The following is an 18,346-nucleotide window of genomic DNA, read 5'->3' on the forward strand; positions in this document are numbered from 1 at the left end:
AAATATATTATTGAGTATTAAAAAAAAAAAAAGACCCAGCTGGGTGACCTTGAGCAAACAAAGGAAACTCTCAGTGCCTCATTTTGTAGGTTACAAGTGTTCAGCCAAAGATAATGTGTGGAGAGCCCTTTACTGTGCCTGGCATCTAGTAATATTGGTCTTATTATTACTTTCATTAAGAGAAGTTGAGGATCCAGAAGGCAGAGCTCTATATTCTGAGGAGTTTGGAGTGTTTGGGTCTTTTTTTTTTTTTTTTAAGATTTTATTTATTTATGAGTCAGACAGAGAGTGAGAGAGATTACAAGCAGGGGAGCGGCAGGCAGAGGGAGGGGGAGAAGCAGGCTTCCGCTGAGCAAGGAGCCCGATGCGGGGCTCAATCCCAGGACCCTGGGATCATGACCTGAGCTGAAAGTAGATGCTTAACCAACTGAGCCACCCAGGCATCCCTGGAGTGTTTGGGTCTTGAGTGATGTCAAGCGCCTTGTTTCCAGTCCAGACCTGACCTGTGTGACCACTCCACCAATTTTTCATCTCCCCAGAAAAGAGAGGAGGCTTGCCCTACCCTCTAGAGATACCTAGCCCCCAAATCATCTGGAAGTCACTCCATCCTGGCCTTGCCTGAAATGGAATGTGACAAAGTGAGCTGATCACCTCCTGACCCAGGCTCCAAGAATTCTATAAAGGGTGTGAGAATCTCTCCAGCCATTTCACAGGAAATCTCCCGGGAGAGTGACCTCAGATGAATCATAATGTGACTTTTCCGAGAGTGAGAGGCTGGCCGTGAGATTCTAGGAGAGACTGCCCAAAACACATTGGATGCTGAAATAGAAACCTGGATTCTATCTCCAGCCATCCTACTAAAATCACTGTGTGACCTTAGAGAAGTCACCTGAGTTCTCTGGGCCTCAATTTCTTCACCAAGAAAATAAAGGGATTAAGCTAAGACCCCTTCCAGACCTAAAATTTCACTATTCCCTTCTACACTTGTCATCTCAAACAAATGGAAGCCCCCATATTAGGAAAAAGGCTTCCTAGGCTTCTCATTCAAGGTTCAATTGGCTAGGGGAAGGGAACTGACATTTAAGATTCTATATCGCATTTACATAAATTTCCTCATTTAATCTTCATACTAACCCTTTGGGGGAAATATTGTTGCCCCTATTGTACAGAGGAGGCCCCTGAACCTCAGGGAGCAAATTGCCCACAAATACCCATCTGGTAACAGGCAAAATCAGGATTTGAACCCAGGTCCCATGAAATCTCAGAATCCCTGCTCTTTCCAAAGTAATGGAGTTGCCCTCTCAGGCGCAGGGCTGGGTTCCCTACTATGCTCTCTCATTTAATTTTCTCAGCAGCCTGTGAGACAGCCATAACATCTGGAAATCCAGCAGTAAGAGAATAGTTAAGTAAACTACAGAATCAAACAGTACTTTGTAACCACTTACAATGAAAATCATTAGATGAGTAATCTCATACTTAGAGATTTAGGATAGGAAAAATCTTCAGAGTCTTAAAATATTTAAGCCCTCTCCTCCCAAATTCCTCTTGTAGGAACTTATCCCAGGAAAATGATAAAAAATCTGGACAAAGATTTACATTTATAGTATATATAGTATATCCCCTTGCTTGAGTTCCCTCTCTCGCTCGCTCGCTCTGTCAAATAAATAAATAAAATCTTAAAAAAAAAAATCTTTTTAAAAAAATAGATTCCAGTCCAAACAAGTCTTTTGGGAGAAACTGTAATTACAAAGATTTTGTAAACATATAAAAATGGCTAATATTTATTACTAGGTAAATATAAATCAAATCTATGTTTTGAGGTAACTAAGAAAATATTTATAAATTGTTAATAGTGTTTATCTTTGGGGGTGGAGTAGAATTGAGAGTGACTTTCATTTTCTAATTACACATTTCTGTGATTTTTTTAATAATAAGTATATATCACTTTCATAGTCATAAAAAATAGAGATATCTTAAAATTATAATTGTGTATAAGCAAGGATTGGCAACAGAGAAAAGTGAAAAGTTGACATGTTACAGTGATGGTTGTTGTCAAATCAAAATTTGTATTACAGCTGTGTCAAAAAAAATTTTTTTTAATCAGTGTTTCTGTATTAACCCATTTGATGTGTGTTGGTTTTTTGTGCAGCAATAGAAAACTGTAACATCCTCTAATACATCATCCTGGATATTTTACTTTATATAATGTCTCAACCTGCAAGGGTCGTGTTTATCATCTCTTTCCTTTCAGTCACCACCCTCAATTAAATGTCAGCTCCATGTCCATCTTAGCCATTTCTATGAATGGTCTCTGGCATGGAATAAATGCTTGGAAAAAATTTTTTTTTTTAAATCAGTGTTTCACCCTCACAAGGGAAAAGGTGGTTAAAAGGAACCTAAAGAAGGAAGAAACAGTGGGAGAAATGCTGAAGAATTGCAAATATCCAATTGATTAGATAGCATTTATTCTTAAAGAAAGAAAAGAGGAAAGTATTTTTGCCTCCCCAACAGAGCAGATGGGTGATCCTTGAAAATTGCATTAATATCCGTCAGCACATGGGCACCTGGGTGGCTCAGTCCATTAAGCAGTTGACTTTTGATTTCGGCTCAGGTCATGAACTCAGGGTTGTGAGATGGAGCCCTCTACATTGGGCTCCACGCTCTGCAGGGAGTCTGCTTAAGGATTCTGTCTCTCTTTCCCCTCCCCCCCCCCGCCCGCCCCTCCCCTGGCCTGTGCTCTCTTCCACTCTCAAAAAAAAAAAAAAAAAAAAAAAAAAAATCTTCAGCATAGAAATCCTACTTCTAACAATCCTACAGAAATATTTTATGTATTTATGTGGAAAGATATATGTACAATAAAATTCATTGTATTTATAAGGGCAACATATTGGAAGAATCCTACACACCCACCTACAGGATAATGAAGGCGTGGAGGAAATTAAACAAAAACGGAAGCCCAAGATGAACTCAGTAGCCGACCCCAGGCTCTCCCCTTACCAGATGTGGTTCCAGATGGGGAACCACACCGAGGTCAGAACGGGCTTCAGCTCCCCAACGGGCACGCGCCCGGGGCTGGGCCGCACCTCGCGGGGCTCCAGCAGGCCAACCGGCACCACGGACTCCTGGGCGGCGCCCTGGCGAACTTGTTTGTTGTAGTCGGGTGCGGCTTTTGCCTACACGGTCAACTGATCCATGTCTGCTATGGGCTCTGCCCTGGACGATCACACACGGACTGGGCATTTCGGGAAGTGAAGGCTGCCCAGGAAGGGCAGGGCCGGTGGGGTGGAGCTGGCCCCCTGGCTGCCGCCGTCTTCCATCGAGCGCCTGTTTGATGATTTCGCTTGCACGTCATTTGGAAGCACTGTGTCCGTGCGTCCCGGGCTGAGGGGCTGTGATCTCACTCCAGGGGCCACAGCGGCCCCAAGTGCAGCCACACGCTTGTACATCTTCGACACTCTTTGGTTTTTGATCGGTTTATTTAAAACTGCTCTATAATTTACCACTTGTGTGTATTTAACCCACTCTTGTGAAAAAGATCTTTCATTATATCTTTGTTCCTAAAAAAAAAAAAAAAAAGATGATATATGGTACCTCCATTCAATGGAATAATTTTAGCATTAAAAAGAATGAATAGGGCCTACATGGCTTATCATGTAAATATATGTAATGAGGACATGATCCCATTTTTGTACAATTAAATCTGTGTATGTATGACATAGATAAATGGACATAGTGTATGTATAGCCTTTGGGGTATATCTTCAAGTACATACTCCAAATTATTAACTATGTAGGGTTCTACGAAAAGGGGGATTGAGGTAAGGTAGGGACATTTTGTTTCTCAGCTGAGTTAAATCTCCATTTTACAGGAGAGCAAATAATTAGCAATGCCAAGAATACTAGCCTAGAAAGGCTAAATAGAGCCAAATTAAACAAGTTGATTATAAGGCAAACCACCCTGCCCCCACCACGTACCTAGGAGCTGAACAGAGAGAACATCAAGGTCCAAGGGCCACACTGTGATCAAGAATATCACAAAGAAAATGCAGCATCACTGTGGTTGAGGGATCTGTCATTTGAGCTCAAACCCCCACGAGCCAGTCATCTCCATTCAAGTTCCATCACTGCACTGACCCTTAATGTGAGGGCAAGATGAGATAATGTTTGTAAAGCACACAGTGCGACCCAATCCTCCGTATTTCCTTGTACAACTATATGCCAAGTCTGTAAATTCTGAGATGAGATCAAATAGGATCATATAAATGTGGGTGCACTACTTGGTGAGTGGGGGGGGCTGGTAAGAGATGTTTTAAGAAAGCTAGAATAAATTTTTTTGAGCCTCATGTCTGAAGCCTGGGGAAAGAGAAGAGCCTGAAAGAAAAGCCCCACAACATGAAGGAAAAGAAACTAGCAACATAAGATAAGGACCCCAGTTGATTTTGCTACTTTGGGAGCATATTTCAAGAAATGGAAACCTTGAAAGAATTCACCAACAGAGGTCATGGGCTGTAGAAATAATTCATAGTAACAGTGGGGACACGAACACAGAAGTGATCTGAAAGACTGAGGTCACGTCTAATGGCATGAGGTCTAATTAAATGGTGTATCAGCTTCGATATCCTGAGAACTACCAGGCAAGTGAACAGCGAGGTTCACAGGGTTTTCTAGACAACGCTATGATATCAAAGGGTTAATAAGGCTAGGGAGGAAACTTAAACCCATATTTCTCTCAAGCAAGATTAAAATACGAAATCGGTAGTAGAAAGGATGAAAATATTCTGTTAAAGATTCTTATGGTAAAAACCAGTTTAAAAAACTAGCCAGGTGAGGTGATGTTCTCATCTGACCTAACTTTCAAGGACCCAGAAAACACAAAGTCCCCCACAGAAATTGCATACAGGGAAAGGAAGCAAAAGAAGAAAGCGAGGCGGGTCCGAGGGAGGAAGCCATACACGCCACGGCCAAAGCCACAGTGAGGACTGGCTGAATTCCTCTGGCACTGGAAGGCTCATCGATGATTCAAAAACAAAACTCAGGGTGATGAAGCCCACAAAACACGGCTAAGACCAAAAGATGCAGGCATCTGGGGACTCACAGGAGGCACCAAAGCCTGGCCCGCTGTTGGCAGTCACTCTGCTGGTCATTGGATACAGAAGGTGATTAATTAAAAAGATGAAGGATGCAGCCTCATGGCTGAAGCATGCAGGCAGCCGGCTTCTCAGAACTGGCGGGCCCACCCCACAGTCCTTGAGGCAACATGACCCACCCTTGGGCCCATGATGTCACACATCACCCTGCCCAGCCTGCACAGGGGTCTGCTGGGGACAGGGGTAGGGTTCTAATTGTTTGCGAGGGGGTACCTCCCTCTGTCTCCCTGCTTCTGGGAACTGGCTCCAGCCAAAGCCTCTTTGGGAATGGAGAGTGTCCCCCGCCTTGAGGGCCCAAGCGGCTACTTACGCTCTTCTGCAGTTAAGTCTGAAAACCAGCGAATTGTGAGTCCCTTATTCATTTTCTCTCTAACATAACATAATAAAATTAAATTTAAAAAAGATTTTATTTATTTACTTTAGAGAGAGAAGGGGGGGAGGAGCAAAGGGAGAGGGAGAGAGAGAATCTCAAGCAGACTCCCCACTGAGCAAGGGGCCCAACAAGGGGCTCAATCCCACATGATCCCCCTGAGATCATGACCTGACCTGAAATCAAGAGTCAGATATTTAACCCACTGAGTCACCCAGGCGCCTCCTCCTTACTCATTTTTTTAAATTCCAAAAGTGATGAACGGTCCTGGTTAAAAAATGTATATTTTTTCAATCAATAGAGAAATGTATATGATTTTAAAAAAGAAATTCCTCCTGTTCCCCTCCCTTCAAACAATACAAAATCTCAAAATTTTTTCCTCCAGAGTTAACTGCCATTAACACTTTGGTGTCTATCCTCATAGAAATTTTTTCCCCACATACATTCAAACATATGCATATATGAGGTTGGGGTGGGAATGGGGCAAATTATTTAACCTCTGTACCTCAGTTTTCTCAGCTTTAAGATGGGGGGAATGATATTAATCCACAGGGTTATTTGAAGGTGACCTGAGCTAAGACATCTAGCATTCTTAGAAGCGTCTGGCGCAGACCGTAGTAAGCATTCGGGCATTATTGTTATGATTATTCCCTCATTCTTTCTCACAGCAGCTTAGTATTCTATTGTATAAGTGAGAATGATACTGGGAGAGGAGTTACTGACCCCACTACAGATGCCCAAGAACACACACAAATTAAATAGCGCTCCTGAAATTAGTTGGGGTGGGGGGGATGTGTTGGTCCCAGAACCGAGAACTCCTGATACAGTGTTGTTCTTACCACACCAGAGGGTCCCTCACAATCCTTCTTAAAGCCAAAAAGGTTTGGAGTGGGCAGCTGGTCCCCATCTTATTTGGACTCCAGGCTGTCTCCTGGGCCTCCAGGGCTGGGGGCTCAAGGCTCAGGTGAGCCTTCCTCTTGCTGCAGTTTCCCGACATGCCCCTCTTGGGTCCTTGGGGCTTGACTTGTCCTTCTACACAATGAGTCCTGCTGAGGTCTCCTGGCCACTCCGTGGTCAGCTCAAGCTGATGGGGCAGGACGGCAATGGCTTGGAACTGAGAGGGAGGCCTGCCTGCTTATGAAGCTACAGGTATTTCTAGAGCTCCTTCTGTGTGTGCGAGGCACTGTGCTAACCAGGGGGGATACCTTCATGCCTCTGGGGGTCCTGGTCCCACTGGGACCAACTGCTCAGGGCTCCTGGGTACAGGGCCTCCTCGGGTCTCAGGGGGCAGCCTTGGGCAGCCAGGTAAGAGACAGCTCCTGAGTACAGTGACCCGGTTCCCAATCCTCCCCTCTGTCAGCTCTCCAGATCTACTTCTCCAGCTCTTGCCCTGACAGGTTTATGGAAGAGGTGAGGGTGCTGGGTCGTGCCGGGCTGAGGCCTTTTCTGCCACCCTGGGAACTTCTCACATACTTCCAAGTGCCTTTCCAGACTCCAGGTACAGAGCCGGAAAAGTCTTGGGGATCAGCTCCCCTGCTCATTTACCAGATGGAGAGACAAGGTTTGGTGAGGGAGAGGCAGGGCCTTATTAAGCACAATCATGGTGCCATTCACCAAGCTAGATTTCAAATCTAAGCTCTGTCCGGAGTTTTAGATTCACTTTCATTAATCCTTACAGTTGCTTGTCAGACCCCAGCCACCAAAATGGTGAAGCAGATGGAGAACAAGTATACTTTTCAGGAAGCCTTGAACAGTGCAGGAGATAAACTTCTCAGTCACATGGTGCGGGCCTTGCAAAATGAGCAAGACTTTCTTTCTTTCTTTCTTTCTTTCTTTCTTTCTTTCTTTCTTTCTTTCTTTCTTTCTTTCTTTCTTTCTTTCTTTCTAGAAATCTGTTCTTTCTTTTTTCAAAACATTTTATTTATTTATCAGAGAGAGAAAACGCGCAAGCAGGGGGAGCTGCAGGCTCCCTGCTGAGCAGGGAGCCCGATGCGGGACTCAATCCCGGGACTCGATCCTGGGACTCCAGGATCATGACCTGAGCCGAAGGCAGACGCTTAACTGACTGAGCCACCCAGGCATCCCATGAGCAAGGCTTTCTTTCATTCCCTCTCTGAGAAGACTTCCAACGCGATGTTCCTTGAAGTAGACATGGGTGACAGTCAGGTTGTTGCTTCAGAGTGTGAAGCCAAATACATGCCAACCTTCCATTTTTTAAAAAGGGACAAAAGGTGAGTGAATTTTCTGGAACTAATAAGGAAAAACTTGAAGCTACCATTAATGAATTAATCTAATTATGTGTTCTGAAAACATAACCAGCCATTGGCTGTTTAAAACTTGTCATTCTTGGGACGCCTGGGTGGCTCAGTTGGTTAAGCGACTGCCTTCGGCTCAGGTCATGATCCTGGAGTCCCGGGATCGAGTCCCGTGTCGGGCTCCCTGCTCAGCAGGGAGTCTGCTTCTCCCTCTGACCCTCCTCCCTCTCATGCTCTATCTCATTCTCTCTCTCAAATAAATAAATAAAAAGAAAAAAAAATCTTTAAAACTTGTAATTCTTTTTTATTTATAAAAAGGAAAGATTGAGTATGAAGGCTACATACTCAACTGCCTTCTGATTATAAGTGACTAAATAAAATACTGATTCTACCCTTAAAAAAAAATACTTCAAAATCACTTCATTTTGTTTCAGTGACAACCTTGAGCTAGGTATTATTTTTCTTACTTAAAGGATGAAGAACCATGAGGCTTAAAGAATTAAAGTGATTTGCTCAAGGTCATAAGGAAATGGAGTAGACTAATGTGTACCTACCTCTTTCTTACTGTAAGGAGGTCATGACATTGGAACACCCCACTAGCCTCTTTCTTTACCACCTCTTCCAAATGCATGGGAGTTTTTCTTCCAGGTGGGCCCATGATAAGACATATTTTGGGTGACAGAAACCCCTCAGCCAACCACCCCAACAATATCTGTCTTCCCCTTGGAAGTCTCACTCCCTCTGGAACCCTGTTATGAGAGAAGACAGCACGGCAGCATGGCTTTTGGGGACCAGTGAACAGGGCAACAGCGTTCCTCAGGTTCTAGTTTTGTTGGGTGTGCAGCGAGATAAGGGAATCTTATACGTGGTACCAGGAGAAGCCAAGTTGGGTTGGTTCAGGGAAGCTCTGGCTGGAGCCTGTCTGTCCCTGTGCTATGCAGAAAGCCCAGCTGCTCCCCAGATCCAGCAGCCCCAGTATCCAAATGCCACAGCTGAGTCACATTCTTCACCCTGCCCTAGATTACTAATTCCTTTGTTTCTCAGCTTTTTCCTCATTCACTCTCTCTCAGGTCATGTGTTGTCCTCTTTCTGCTTACTACTAACAGTTTTTTCAGAAGTTCCTTAGAATCTCAATCCTTGTATCAGCAATGATGGCAGTCCCATCCCACCCCACCGCACAAAGTGGGTGACAAAGGAGATGATTCACTTTAGTGTTCTTGAACCATAGGATCATGATCTGAGCCAAAGGCAGTTGCTTAACCGACTGAGCCACCCAGGCGCCCCCAGCTATTTTCATTTTTAAAACATGACTTTAGAAAGCAAGAAGTACAAAAATGTATGGATAAAGTGATAATTGCAACTTTATTGTAAGCCCCAAACCCTGTAGACTATACAAATACCCAAAATACTATGATTTGCTTTATGAGTGACACAATGGAATATGGTGATTAAAAATAATGATGTGTGTAAATATTGACATAAAAAGGAATATAACAATTTATTAAATGAAAACAAATGCAAAACAGTATGTAGAGGGCAAATGACCCAGTTTCTTCAACATAATAATGACATTTAACAAAATGGAGGGGAACTATAATACATTCAAAGAAACTTAAGAGACATATTAACCACATGCAATGTGTTTGGATCCTGATTCAAGAAAATGCCTTGGAGCAGGGCAGCCTCCCAGCTAAACTCGAGGCGTTGGAAGCTGAGTGCAGGGACAGGGCTCTGCTGTATTTTCAAGTCCTAAATTTTGGAATGATTATCTCCTCAGCTCTAATGATCTGGAAGGGGTTAGTGCTCATAACTGGAAGTGAAAGTCCAATTGTGGTAGTGCTCAGGGGCAGCATGGAACCTGCATTTCATAGAGATCTTCTCTTTTTAGCAAATCGAGTTGAAGATCCAATGTGATTGGGAGAAAATGGTTGTTTTTAGGATAGAAGGAAGAGAAACTCCTATAGTTCATGGAGTTTTGAAGACTCATGAGAAGCAAAATGGGGACACCTGGATGGCTCTGTCGGTTGAACATCTGCCTTCAGCTCAGGTCATGATCCCAGGGTCCTGAGATCGAGTCCCAAATCGGGTTCCTCGCTCAGCGGGGAGCCTGCTTCTCCCTCTGTCTGCCGCTCCCCCTGCTTGTGCTCTCTCTCTGACAAAAAAATAAAATCTTTTTTTTTAAAAAAAGAAGAAGCAAAATTGGACATACCAATTTTTGACAAGAGGAGATAATAACGTGGTTGATGACCGAGGCCTCTATAAACAGGGACAACACTGTCTAGAGAAGAAAAATGTCGTGGGGAGAGCAAGGGGATTTGTTCCTTATATTAGGATTGTGACAATCCTCATGAATGACGATCCTCATGAATGACTATGCAGTACTCTTTCGGCTGGGTGTGTTTGTGCAGGTCCATCGTGAGTAAGAAGTCTGCCTTCTGTTTTCGGAAGATGCTCTGCTTTTCCTTACTGAATGTTTGGAGTAGATATTGGTCTATGATTGGTGGAGCAGAGAACGCACCTATCTGCACAGCTTGTTAGCAATGGTTTGCATTAGTTTCTGTTTCCACGCCAGGGTATGTATGGGAGGGGGCATGGGCACCTTGGCACGCACTCGGGGGGCTCTCAAATCATAGGATTTCATATGTTGTCATTGTCAGACTTTCACATTTTGTACATCAGTGAATTTTTTTATATTAAAAGTTTGAACCAAAGAGAAAAAAAGAAAAGAGAAGGAAGGGAGGAAGGGAGGGAGAGAGAGAGGGAGAGAGAAAGAAAGAAAGAAAGAAAGAAAGAAGAAAGAAAGAAAGAGAAAGAAAGAAAGAAAGAAAGAAGAAAGAAAAAAGAAAGAAAAGAAAGAAAAAAGAAAGAAAAAATGAAAATGAGGTGGAGAAATTCACTTTTTTTTAGGTAATTGGAGAAAGTTGGACTTGGATTGATGGGGGTGTTAGATGGTGTGAAGCAATTATTGTTAATTTCACTAATGGGAATTGTGATAAGTAAAAAAAAAGTCCTTATTTGTTATGGGTGAAAATGGGGGGAAAGTAGGTAAAGTACATTCCCATTCCTTATTATAAATACAGGTACATGTTTTAGAGATGTATAGAGATGCACAGGGAAAAGCTGGAAGGAAGCTCTCCAACTTATTAGCATCCTTGGAGAACAGATTATGGCTGATTTTCTCTTCTTCTTACTTACCTGCCTTTATTTTCTTAACAATGTACAAAGGTGTGTGATAAGGTGAGGGACAGACACCCTTATCTCTCGGTGGCAAGGGCTCTGCTCTTGGGATTCCTCTTGGGATTCCCTCAGGGATTCCTCTTGAAATTCCTGCAGGGAGGAGTTGCTGAGGCAGGTCTGTGGGACAGGCCTCCAGGCTCAAGGAGCGGGTAGTTCAGTACACAGGGAGCCTGTGAGATCTGGGCAGGACACATGGGGCTTTAGCACCAACCTCCTGAAGGCTGGAGCCCATCCCAAGGGAGCTGCCCCCCCACCGTTCCTCGGTGGTGCTGTGCCCACAACGGGCCCACTTTGGCCCAGACCCACCTTCTTCCCAGAGCTCCCTCCTAACCATGGATGGATTGCTGGGGTCTCCCACCCCCTGCTCGGCTGTGCTTCTGCCTCCAGTCCTATGTAGAGCATAGAAAGGCCAGTGACCACCAGCAGGGAAGTCAGTGATGGAGCCAGCTCTCCTAGGGCCCAGCTCTGGGCTGTACAGACGTCCTCAGGACCATACCTGGGGGCCCGAGGCTAAGTAACAGAACAAGGTGATGCCCAGGACGCAGGTGCTTCCACAGGCAGCGCCTCCACCCCTGCTTCCTCTCACCTCCCTCCCCCAGGGGACCTCCTCACACACACATATATGCACACACGGGACTGGAACTGAAACCCAAGAACACCCCTCACACCTCCAGCCTGAGGGCCAACCCCCCCGCCCCCTTAAGGGGTCCTCACCTCCCAGGGCCTTGGCATGATGGGAACCCTGTATAACATTGTAACTGAACTAATGTGAGTTCCCTTCTTGGTGAGTTGCAGGTAGAATCTACACCAGGTGAGTTGTTGCACAATCTAAAATTTATTTGCAACAAATAAGATCATGGGGAATAACTTCCAAAGCTGTGACTCCCCAAGCAAGGGTGGATGAGTTCCTCTTATTTAGGGTTAGGATGAATATTTAAAAAGGGGATCCTTGTCATGGTATGTAGAGGTGGGCATAGTGTTGTGCCTACATACGTTGTGTATTACGTAAATGAGGCTTGTGCTCCTCCATGAATGGGGATTTTGGTATTATAAGGGGATAAAGGTAATTGCCAATCATCCCAGAGGCCACTCCATGGTTCATGTGTGCAGGCTCAAGTTGGGCATTTAGCTCAAACTGGGCTGGGTCGTCTGGGTCTTATTAGGGCAGACGTTATTGCTTGAGTTTTGGTTTCCAATATGGGATGTTATGCCTGTTAGGTCTTTTGCCTGAGCTAAGAGATAAGCTGGAGAGAAGAGCATAAGGGAAAAGTGGGGCAAAGGTCGGTGAGTACAAGCAAATGGGCAGTAAAGATCAGATCTTAGGGTCTAGCTGGTGACGCTATCAGTGGTGATAGAGACCTTGAGATCATCTTGCCCAGTCCTTCTATTAAAAAGGGTGGAAACCAAGACTCGGAGTCGGGGAGTGACCTGGCAATCAGTGAGTCAGTGGTGGGTCCAGGATTAGATAGGACCCAAGAAGCCTGGCATCAAACCCTTTACAACGCACTGCCTCTCATCCGCCCAATGTGTCGAAGACTGAGGATAGAGGCTACTCCGCCGCCCCACTGATGGTAAGATCGGCGGAGCAGTCTCTTGGCAGGAACACCATCTGTACATCCTGTGTCCCTTCCAGGGGCCAGGGAAAGGAGCTCAGTGTCTGACTCCAGGAGGGTTTTAAGAGGAGAGGGAAGCTGGGAGTGGGGGAACGGAGGCCTGGGGAGGGGGGGACTGCTGTGCAGCTTCCTCATGGCAGGTGCTGCTCAGAGAACAGCCCCCCTGCAAGGAGCTCCTGGTCACACCACTTCCCTGCTCCTCCCCGAACCTACTGGGACTTGAGTGTGTGTGTGTGTGTGTGTGTGTGTGTGTGTGTTGGGGGCGGGTGGAGGTGGCAGAGATCTGCCTGCCACTCAGGAATGTGGGTCCCGTTGTTGGCCTTCTGTTTTCCAAGCCTAGGCTGAGATCATGTGCAGAGGACAGTTCGGGAAAAGGCAAATATCCACTAAATCCTGTCTGCCTCCTGCACTCCTAACTTCTGGCCCAAGCAACTTGGCCGCAGGCCCCCACTGTTCTCCCAAAGGGAGTAAAATAGGAGCCCCGAAGGAAGAGGCCGGCCTGCGCACACAGAAGTAAGGCTGACCGGGACGGCCTGAGAACCAGGGACGGGCCCCCCCCGGCAGTGAGTTCACATCCACTGGAGCCGCAGGTGGACGGCAAGAGGGAGCTGTGGCCTTTTCTCCTTTAGGGGCTGTGGGCTGGCCTCTCCCTTCCACCGTCTAGCCTGTCTTCAGGGTCTTTCTTCACAGCTCTCCACCGGTACACCCCCCGCCCCCGATGCTGGGAGTGCCGGCTGGGTGGGGTCCTCGGTGTTGATCGAAAGCTGACAAGGTGCCAGGCACTGGTGACGAGCACACGCTGGCCAGTGGGGACAAATTCTGGGTTCCGGGACTGATTCACTGAGTTAATCAATATTTATTGAGCACACGGTGGGGGTGGTGGGAGGAATCAATTCCTGGGCTTCCCGCACTTCCTTCCCAACAGCAGGGGGAACATTCAACAAGGCTGCAGAGGCCAGGGAGCCAGGCAGAGCTCGGGCCCTCTTACCCTCACCGCCCAGAGGGCTCACTGGGCAGCCAACCCTCGGTGGCCTCTCCTGCCACCCTCTCTGCCCCTGCTTGGGAGCTACCAAAGTGCGCCACGGCTTGGGAGCGGTGGGCGGATTTGGAAAGGGGAGGTGCTCTCTGAGCTGCTGTTTTCCATCAGGCTGTCCACTCTTCACGATTGCCCACATGCCAGAAGCACCAGGAAACAGAGACTGTGGGCCACCGACTTGCAAGATCCAGCCCAGTCAAGACTGTGAGATAAATGACACCTGTTTGTCCTTGGTAGCCCCACCTTTCTGCCACGACCCCCCGCCCCCGCCCGCCGCCCCAGCTCCTAAGTTCCTCTCAGGTTCAGTGGCCTCTTTCCCCCAACAGACCACAATCAAAGGAAAAGTGGCTACTTGTGAATTTGACAGTGAATCCACTTCCCTCGGGGCATTCCTGTTGGAAGCCTTCCATCGAGAAGGGGAAGGCTTTCTCGTTCCATATTCAAGGAACTCTGGGCACCACGGAGCTGGCAGGGGGTTCAAGAGGCAGCAGCTGGTGAGTGTGGCTTTGGAGCGAAGCAGGACTCCGAGAAGAAAATGGGACAGTTCCACAAGTGGGCTGTGTGGCCTCTGAGTGTGCACCGAAGTCTCAAGATCCACCCCCCGCCCAGAGATAACACGAGAGAGGAAGGGTGGCGGTGGGTGACCTTGAGCAAATTGCTTGGCTTCTCTATTTCCTTAGCTGTAAAATAATCCTAGGCATTTGGCTTGCTGTGAGGATTAGAGTTCATTAACATAAATTCCCAGCAGTTAATGACATTATATAAGATGCAGAAAATGTGTCCCTTTCAAAAATCCTGGATCCTTCCCTTTATAAAACGAGTAACCAGAGGCCATTCCCCCCTAAAAAGGGGCACAAACAGACGGCAATAGTGAGGCCCCACAACCACAGTTTATTACCCAAAGTAGTCTGAGGGATTCCAAGCATCGGTCACGGCCCTCCCCAGTCACAAGAAAGCCAGAGCCTCTTCAAACTCAGCCTCCACTCCCAGCTGAAGGGAAGGATTAAAAGTCTGCAGGTCAGGTTATGTCACACTACAATATCCTCATTCTTGACTAATAATCTCAAAGTCACTAATGGGCATCAAGTGATTTGGACCCAAATCTTACACAGGAAAACCCTATGATTAAAATAAGACAGGAGAGATCATTCCAACAGAAAGATACCAAGAGCGTTCACGGTCTATGAGAAGGAGGAGGGAATTCTGTTTATAATGATCAGAATTTAATGGAATTGTCTATCATCAGTGAGTGTGAAGGGAATGCTCACCCTGTGAGGTGGGAAGACAGGTGCAACTGGCCAAACCCTCCTGGGCAAGTCTCCCAGGGGTATTCCCCTTGACTGTTGCCTTAAGAAAGGAGCCTCCTGGTTGCGTAGTGACAAAGGAACCCACAGTGACGGCCCCTAAATGCAGAAGGGTGGGGGTGGGGAGTGTGGGGAAGGCAGTTTAAGTTACACAGAGTTCTCGGGAGTTGAAGAAGAGGCAATCTTCCAGCAGTATTGAGAACTTTCCTGACTATTTCTACAATTGGAGAATGCAAGCAGGTTGGACTTCACTTGGGATTTTAGTTTTTGGGTTTTTTTTTAATTGATTTAAAAATGATCCTAGATCCAGGCAGGTCAGTTCCTTAAAGTCTCCTTTTATCATCAAACCAAATGGCACGTATGTCTAGAAACGCTGTCCTCTAAAAACTGCTGACAATCCTTCATCCCAGACCCTGAAATGAGATTTTTGATGGAAATCAATTTCTGTGCCAGTTGAGTCTGGACAAAGTTGTCTCTTCATAACTTAGCTCCCACCCCCACCTGGCCAGTCACTGCGGAACCAGGAAGCCAACGGGCAGATTTCTTCCCTTACTTAGGCCTTCCAGGAAGAAGGGCAGTTCCCCAGGACCTGCCTAACAAACTCTGCTATACTTGCTGAACTTTGCTCTATGTGAACAGGTAGGTCACTCCGGCTGCAAATTCCCCCAAACTGTCCCTACTTGTGTTTTTAAGGCACACCAATTCCTCTGTGTAAGGCTCTCTGCTTATAATGAATTATTTTAATTTTTCTTGCTACTCAAAAAAAACTTCTGCATCACAGTCTTCCCCTGCCCTGAGATACTGGCGTGGGGCAGGGATGAGGGCAGAGCCCAATTCATATTAGGGGTTCTGGTCCTTGGGGTCGCACTTGAGCATGACTTTCAACCCCAATCCCTTTCTGGCTGTTTCAAAGGCTTCCAGAGCTTTCTCCAGGGGAAACCTATGGGTGACTAAGGGCTTTATGTTCACAGACTTGGAGGCAAGCATCGAAATCGCCATCGGCCACCTGTAAGAGATCACAAGTGTTACATTCAACCTACAGGAGGACAGAACCAGGTCCCCAAAACCACCAAGCACACGATCAGCTTGGCCATATTTATTTATAGTGCTGTGGTTCTACAAGGTCTATTCTACAAACAGTGGTAGAAATGATCTTATGACCTGCAATATGGGAGTACAGGGTCTGTTCCCAAAGGCCTCCACCCCTCTGCAATGTCTGTCACGGAGCCTAGAATTGCTTTGGCATGAAGGCATAAGGCATATGGAAGCCACTGTGGAAAGGGAGATAAGCCTCAGAGAGGCAGCCGACGATAATACATCCATATCCCTTTGCAGCATGGCGTGGCAGAGTTTATTGGAAAATGGCATTCTGCTGACGGAATGGCCACAGACTGTAATGGTGGGAGGAGGGACACTGCTGGGAAAGGTGGTCCTGGGAAAATTGCCCGGTTGGGGAGAGGCTAGGGCCACAGAGCATGAGGTGGGGTGAACTAAGACCCTCTCACTTCCCAGGGTGGGCCCTGGGGCTCTGGGGTGGAAACCAAGGGACTTGAGTTCTTGCTGTTGTCCCCCTTTCTCTCCTTCTTCCCTTTAAAGAGAGAAAATGAAGAGCTGGCCAGTTGAGGAAATGAAGAAGAGAGGGCCTGCGTGATGAGGGGCAGATACCCAAGAAGAGCATGCTTCAAGATCCCCCACCTTCCCTCCTTCCCTCTGCCATCTCTGCCTTCCTGTTTTTTAACCAGGAGTGATGCTCTCTCTTTGCATCCCTACCATGACACGTGGCTGTCAGTGTGGCTAGGGAGTGCCCTTCATGAATAAACGGGAGAGACTCTTGGTCCCAGAGGCCGTGCAGGGGTCCTGCTGGCCGCTCGCCACCCTGGCTCACCCACAACATACTCACGTGTTGCAATATCGAAACACGCCCTTGATATCCACCTCCCGGATGGCCGCGTGCACCAGGGGCACACTGGTCATCTCGGAGCCCAGCCCTACGAGCACCAGGGTCCCACCAGAACGAGTAGCCTGAAGAGGAGATGAGAACAAGAAAACCCAGAAGATCAGAAAATGCAGACTTCTCACTCAAAATGACTTTTGTCACTTAAATATCTGTTTGCATCAGGTGAGTATCCAAATATTCCAGAGAATATGATTCTTTCTGTACTGTTGAACTCTTCCATATGTCGACGAAACTTAACAGAGCAGCAGAGTTATCTTTAATGATCCTGAAGTAACACACTTTACCAGTGGAGGACCAGGCACAGGGGGAGCCCCTCCAGCCCCTGAGCATCTCTCAGAGCTTTACTAATTCCGTACCAGGTGTTGGCTCAGGCACCTCCTCATCTCAGCACCCATCCCTCCTCCAGAATGTCAACGCCACAAAAGACAGGACTTTTGTCAAACCTCTAAGGAACCACCCTCTCGGTGAGGAAACTACCAAGCACATACAAATGGGGAGGGCCACTAGAATTCTGTGGCTTGAACATTGCCTTATTCGTGCAGGCTAGCTGACATTTAGAAATATTTTTGTTCCAGAGACATTTATCCCAATAGTATCATCAATCACAACAGATTTTGTCTTCCTTGAACATCTATCTGCTTTATCAGTTCCCTCCTTGGAGTGGGCCAGACATGGAAATTTCTCCCGATAATCTCCACATGATTCCACATGAGTGTTGTGCCTGCTCCAGAGATTTTTGGAGATCACTGTGGTCAACGTTGTGAGAGACAGAAAAATAGTTCATTTGCCTCAGTTTTCATGACAGTTGGCAGGAGCAAGCACTTCCTGGAACCATTCTAAGTTTACTGAGTGGAGCTGCAAAGGGGCATCCACCACAGCCTCTATCTCTGAGGGGAAGGATACACCATGAAGAGAGGCCTGCAGCACTAGGGTGACTCTGGAATTTACACTTTTGAGCTGTGGGACCCTCTCAACCAGCTTCTTCATGTGTAAGATCAGGATGATGCCTCCCCAGCAGGGCGGTTTGCCTAACAATCACAGTGCTCAGCACTTGGTTGGGCTCATGGTTTGGCACGTTTTCTGTTTTTACTGAAGCACAGAGTCACTTACAAACCACCTGTGACTTATGAACCCTGTTGGTAAGGGGGGAGGCTCTCTCCCCACTGGAAAAGGTGGGGTGGGGTGTGGGATCAAAGTTGTGACTGAGCCACAGAAAACTCTTTTGAGTGAGAAATTTCCTTGGAAAACTGTTCCCCCATCAGCATCTCCTCTCCACCTAGTCAGAAGGAGGAGGGACACTGCCAGACTGGCCATCCCAAGGTGCCGGGAGGCCAGCAGTTTGCTGACCACAGACAAAGGAACACTTAGACTACCTGACCATTGTTTTGTGGGTGTGACCTCTGCACCAAGATGACAAGAATTCTACCC

General features: G+C 46.7%; 1 protein-coding gene and 2 pseudogenes across 2 annotated transcripts in view; 2 read left to right on the forward strand and 1 right to left on the reverse strand.

Annotated features, from left to right (window-relative positions):
• The first annotated feature begins 7,220 nt into the window (after positions 1 to 7,220).
• Positions 7,221 to 7,810, forward strand: LOC123862338 (thioredoxin-like; annotated as a pseudogene).
• Positions 7,811 to 9,532: 1,722 nt separating this feature from the next.
• On the forward strand, positions 9,533 to 10,194 carry LOC123862339 (signal peptidase complex catalytic subunit SEC11A-like; annotated as a pseudogene).
• A 4,337-nt stretch (positions 10,195 to 14,531) lies between these two features.
• Positions 14,532 to 18,346, reverse strand: part of SORD (sorbitol dehydrogenase) — a 30,382-nt gene continuing 26,567 nt past the window's right edge. For both annotated transcript variants that reach the window (XM_064570526.1, XM_045900162.3), the window contains exons 8-9: positions 16,862 to 16,983; positions 14,532 to 15,967 (exon numbers count right to left, since the gene is read on the reverse strand). In XM_064570526.1, coding sequence (XP_064426596.1) covers positions 15,802 to 15,967; positions 16,862 to 16,983 — 288 coding nt within the window. In that variant the 3' untranslated portion in view covers positions 14,532 to 15,801. The remainder of the gene's footprint in view (positions 15,968 to 16,861; positions 16,984 to 18,346) is intronic.

Source organism: Mirounga angustirostris, unplaced genomic scaffold (genome assembly GCF_029215605.1).
Source record: "Mirounga angustirostris isolate CCGP_5_RB_7025 unplaced genomic scaffold, mMirAng1.0.hap1 SCAF_9, whole genome shotgun sequence".
Taxonomy (NCBI): domain Eukaryota; kingdom Metazoa; phylum Chordata; class Mammalia; order Carnivora; family Phocidae; genus Mirounga; species Mirounga angustirostris.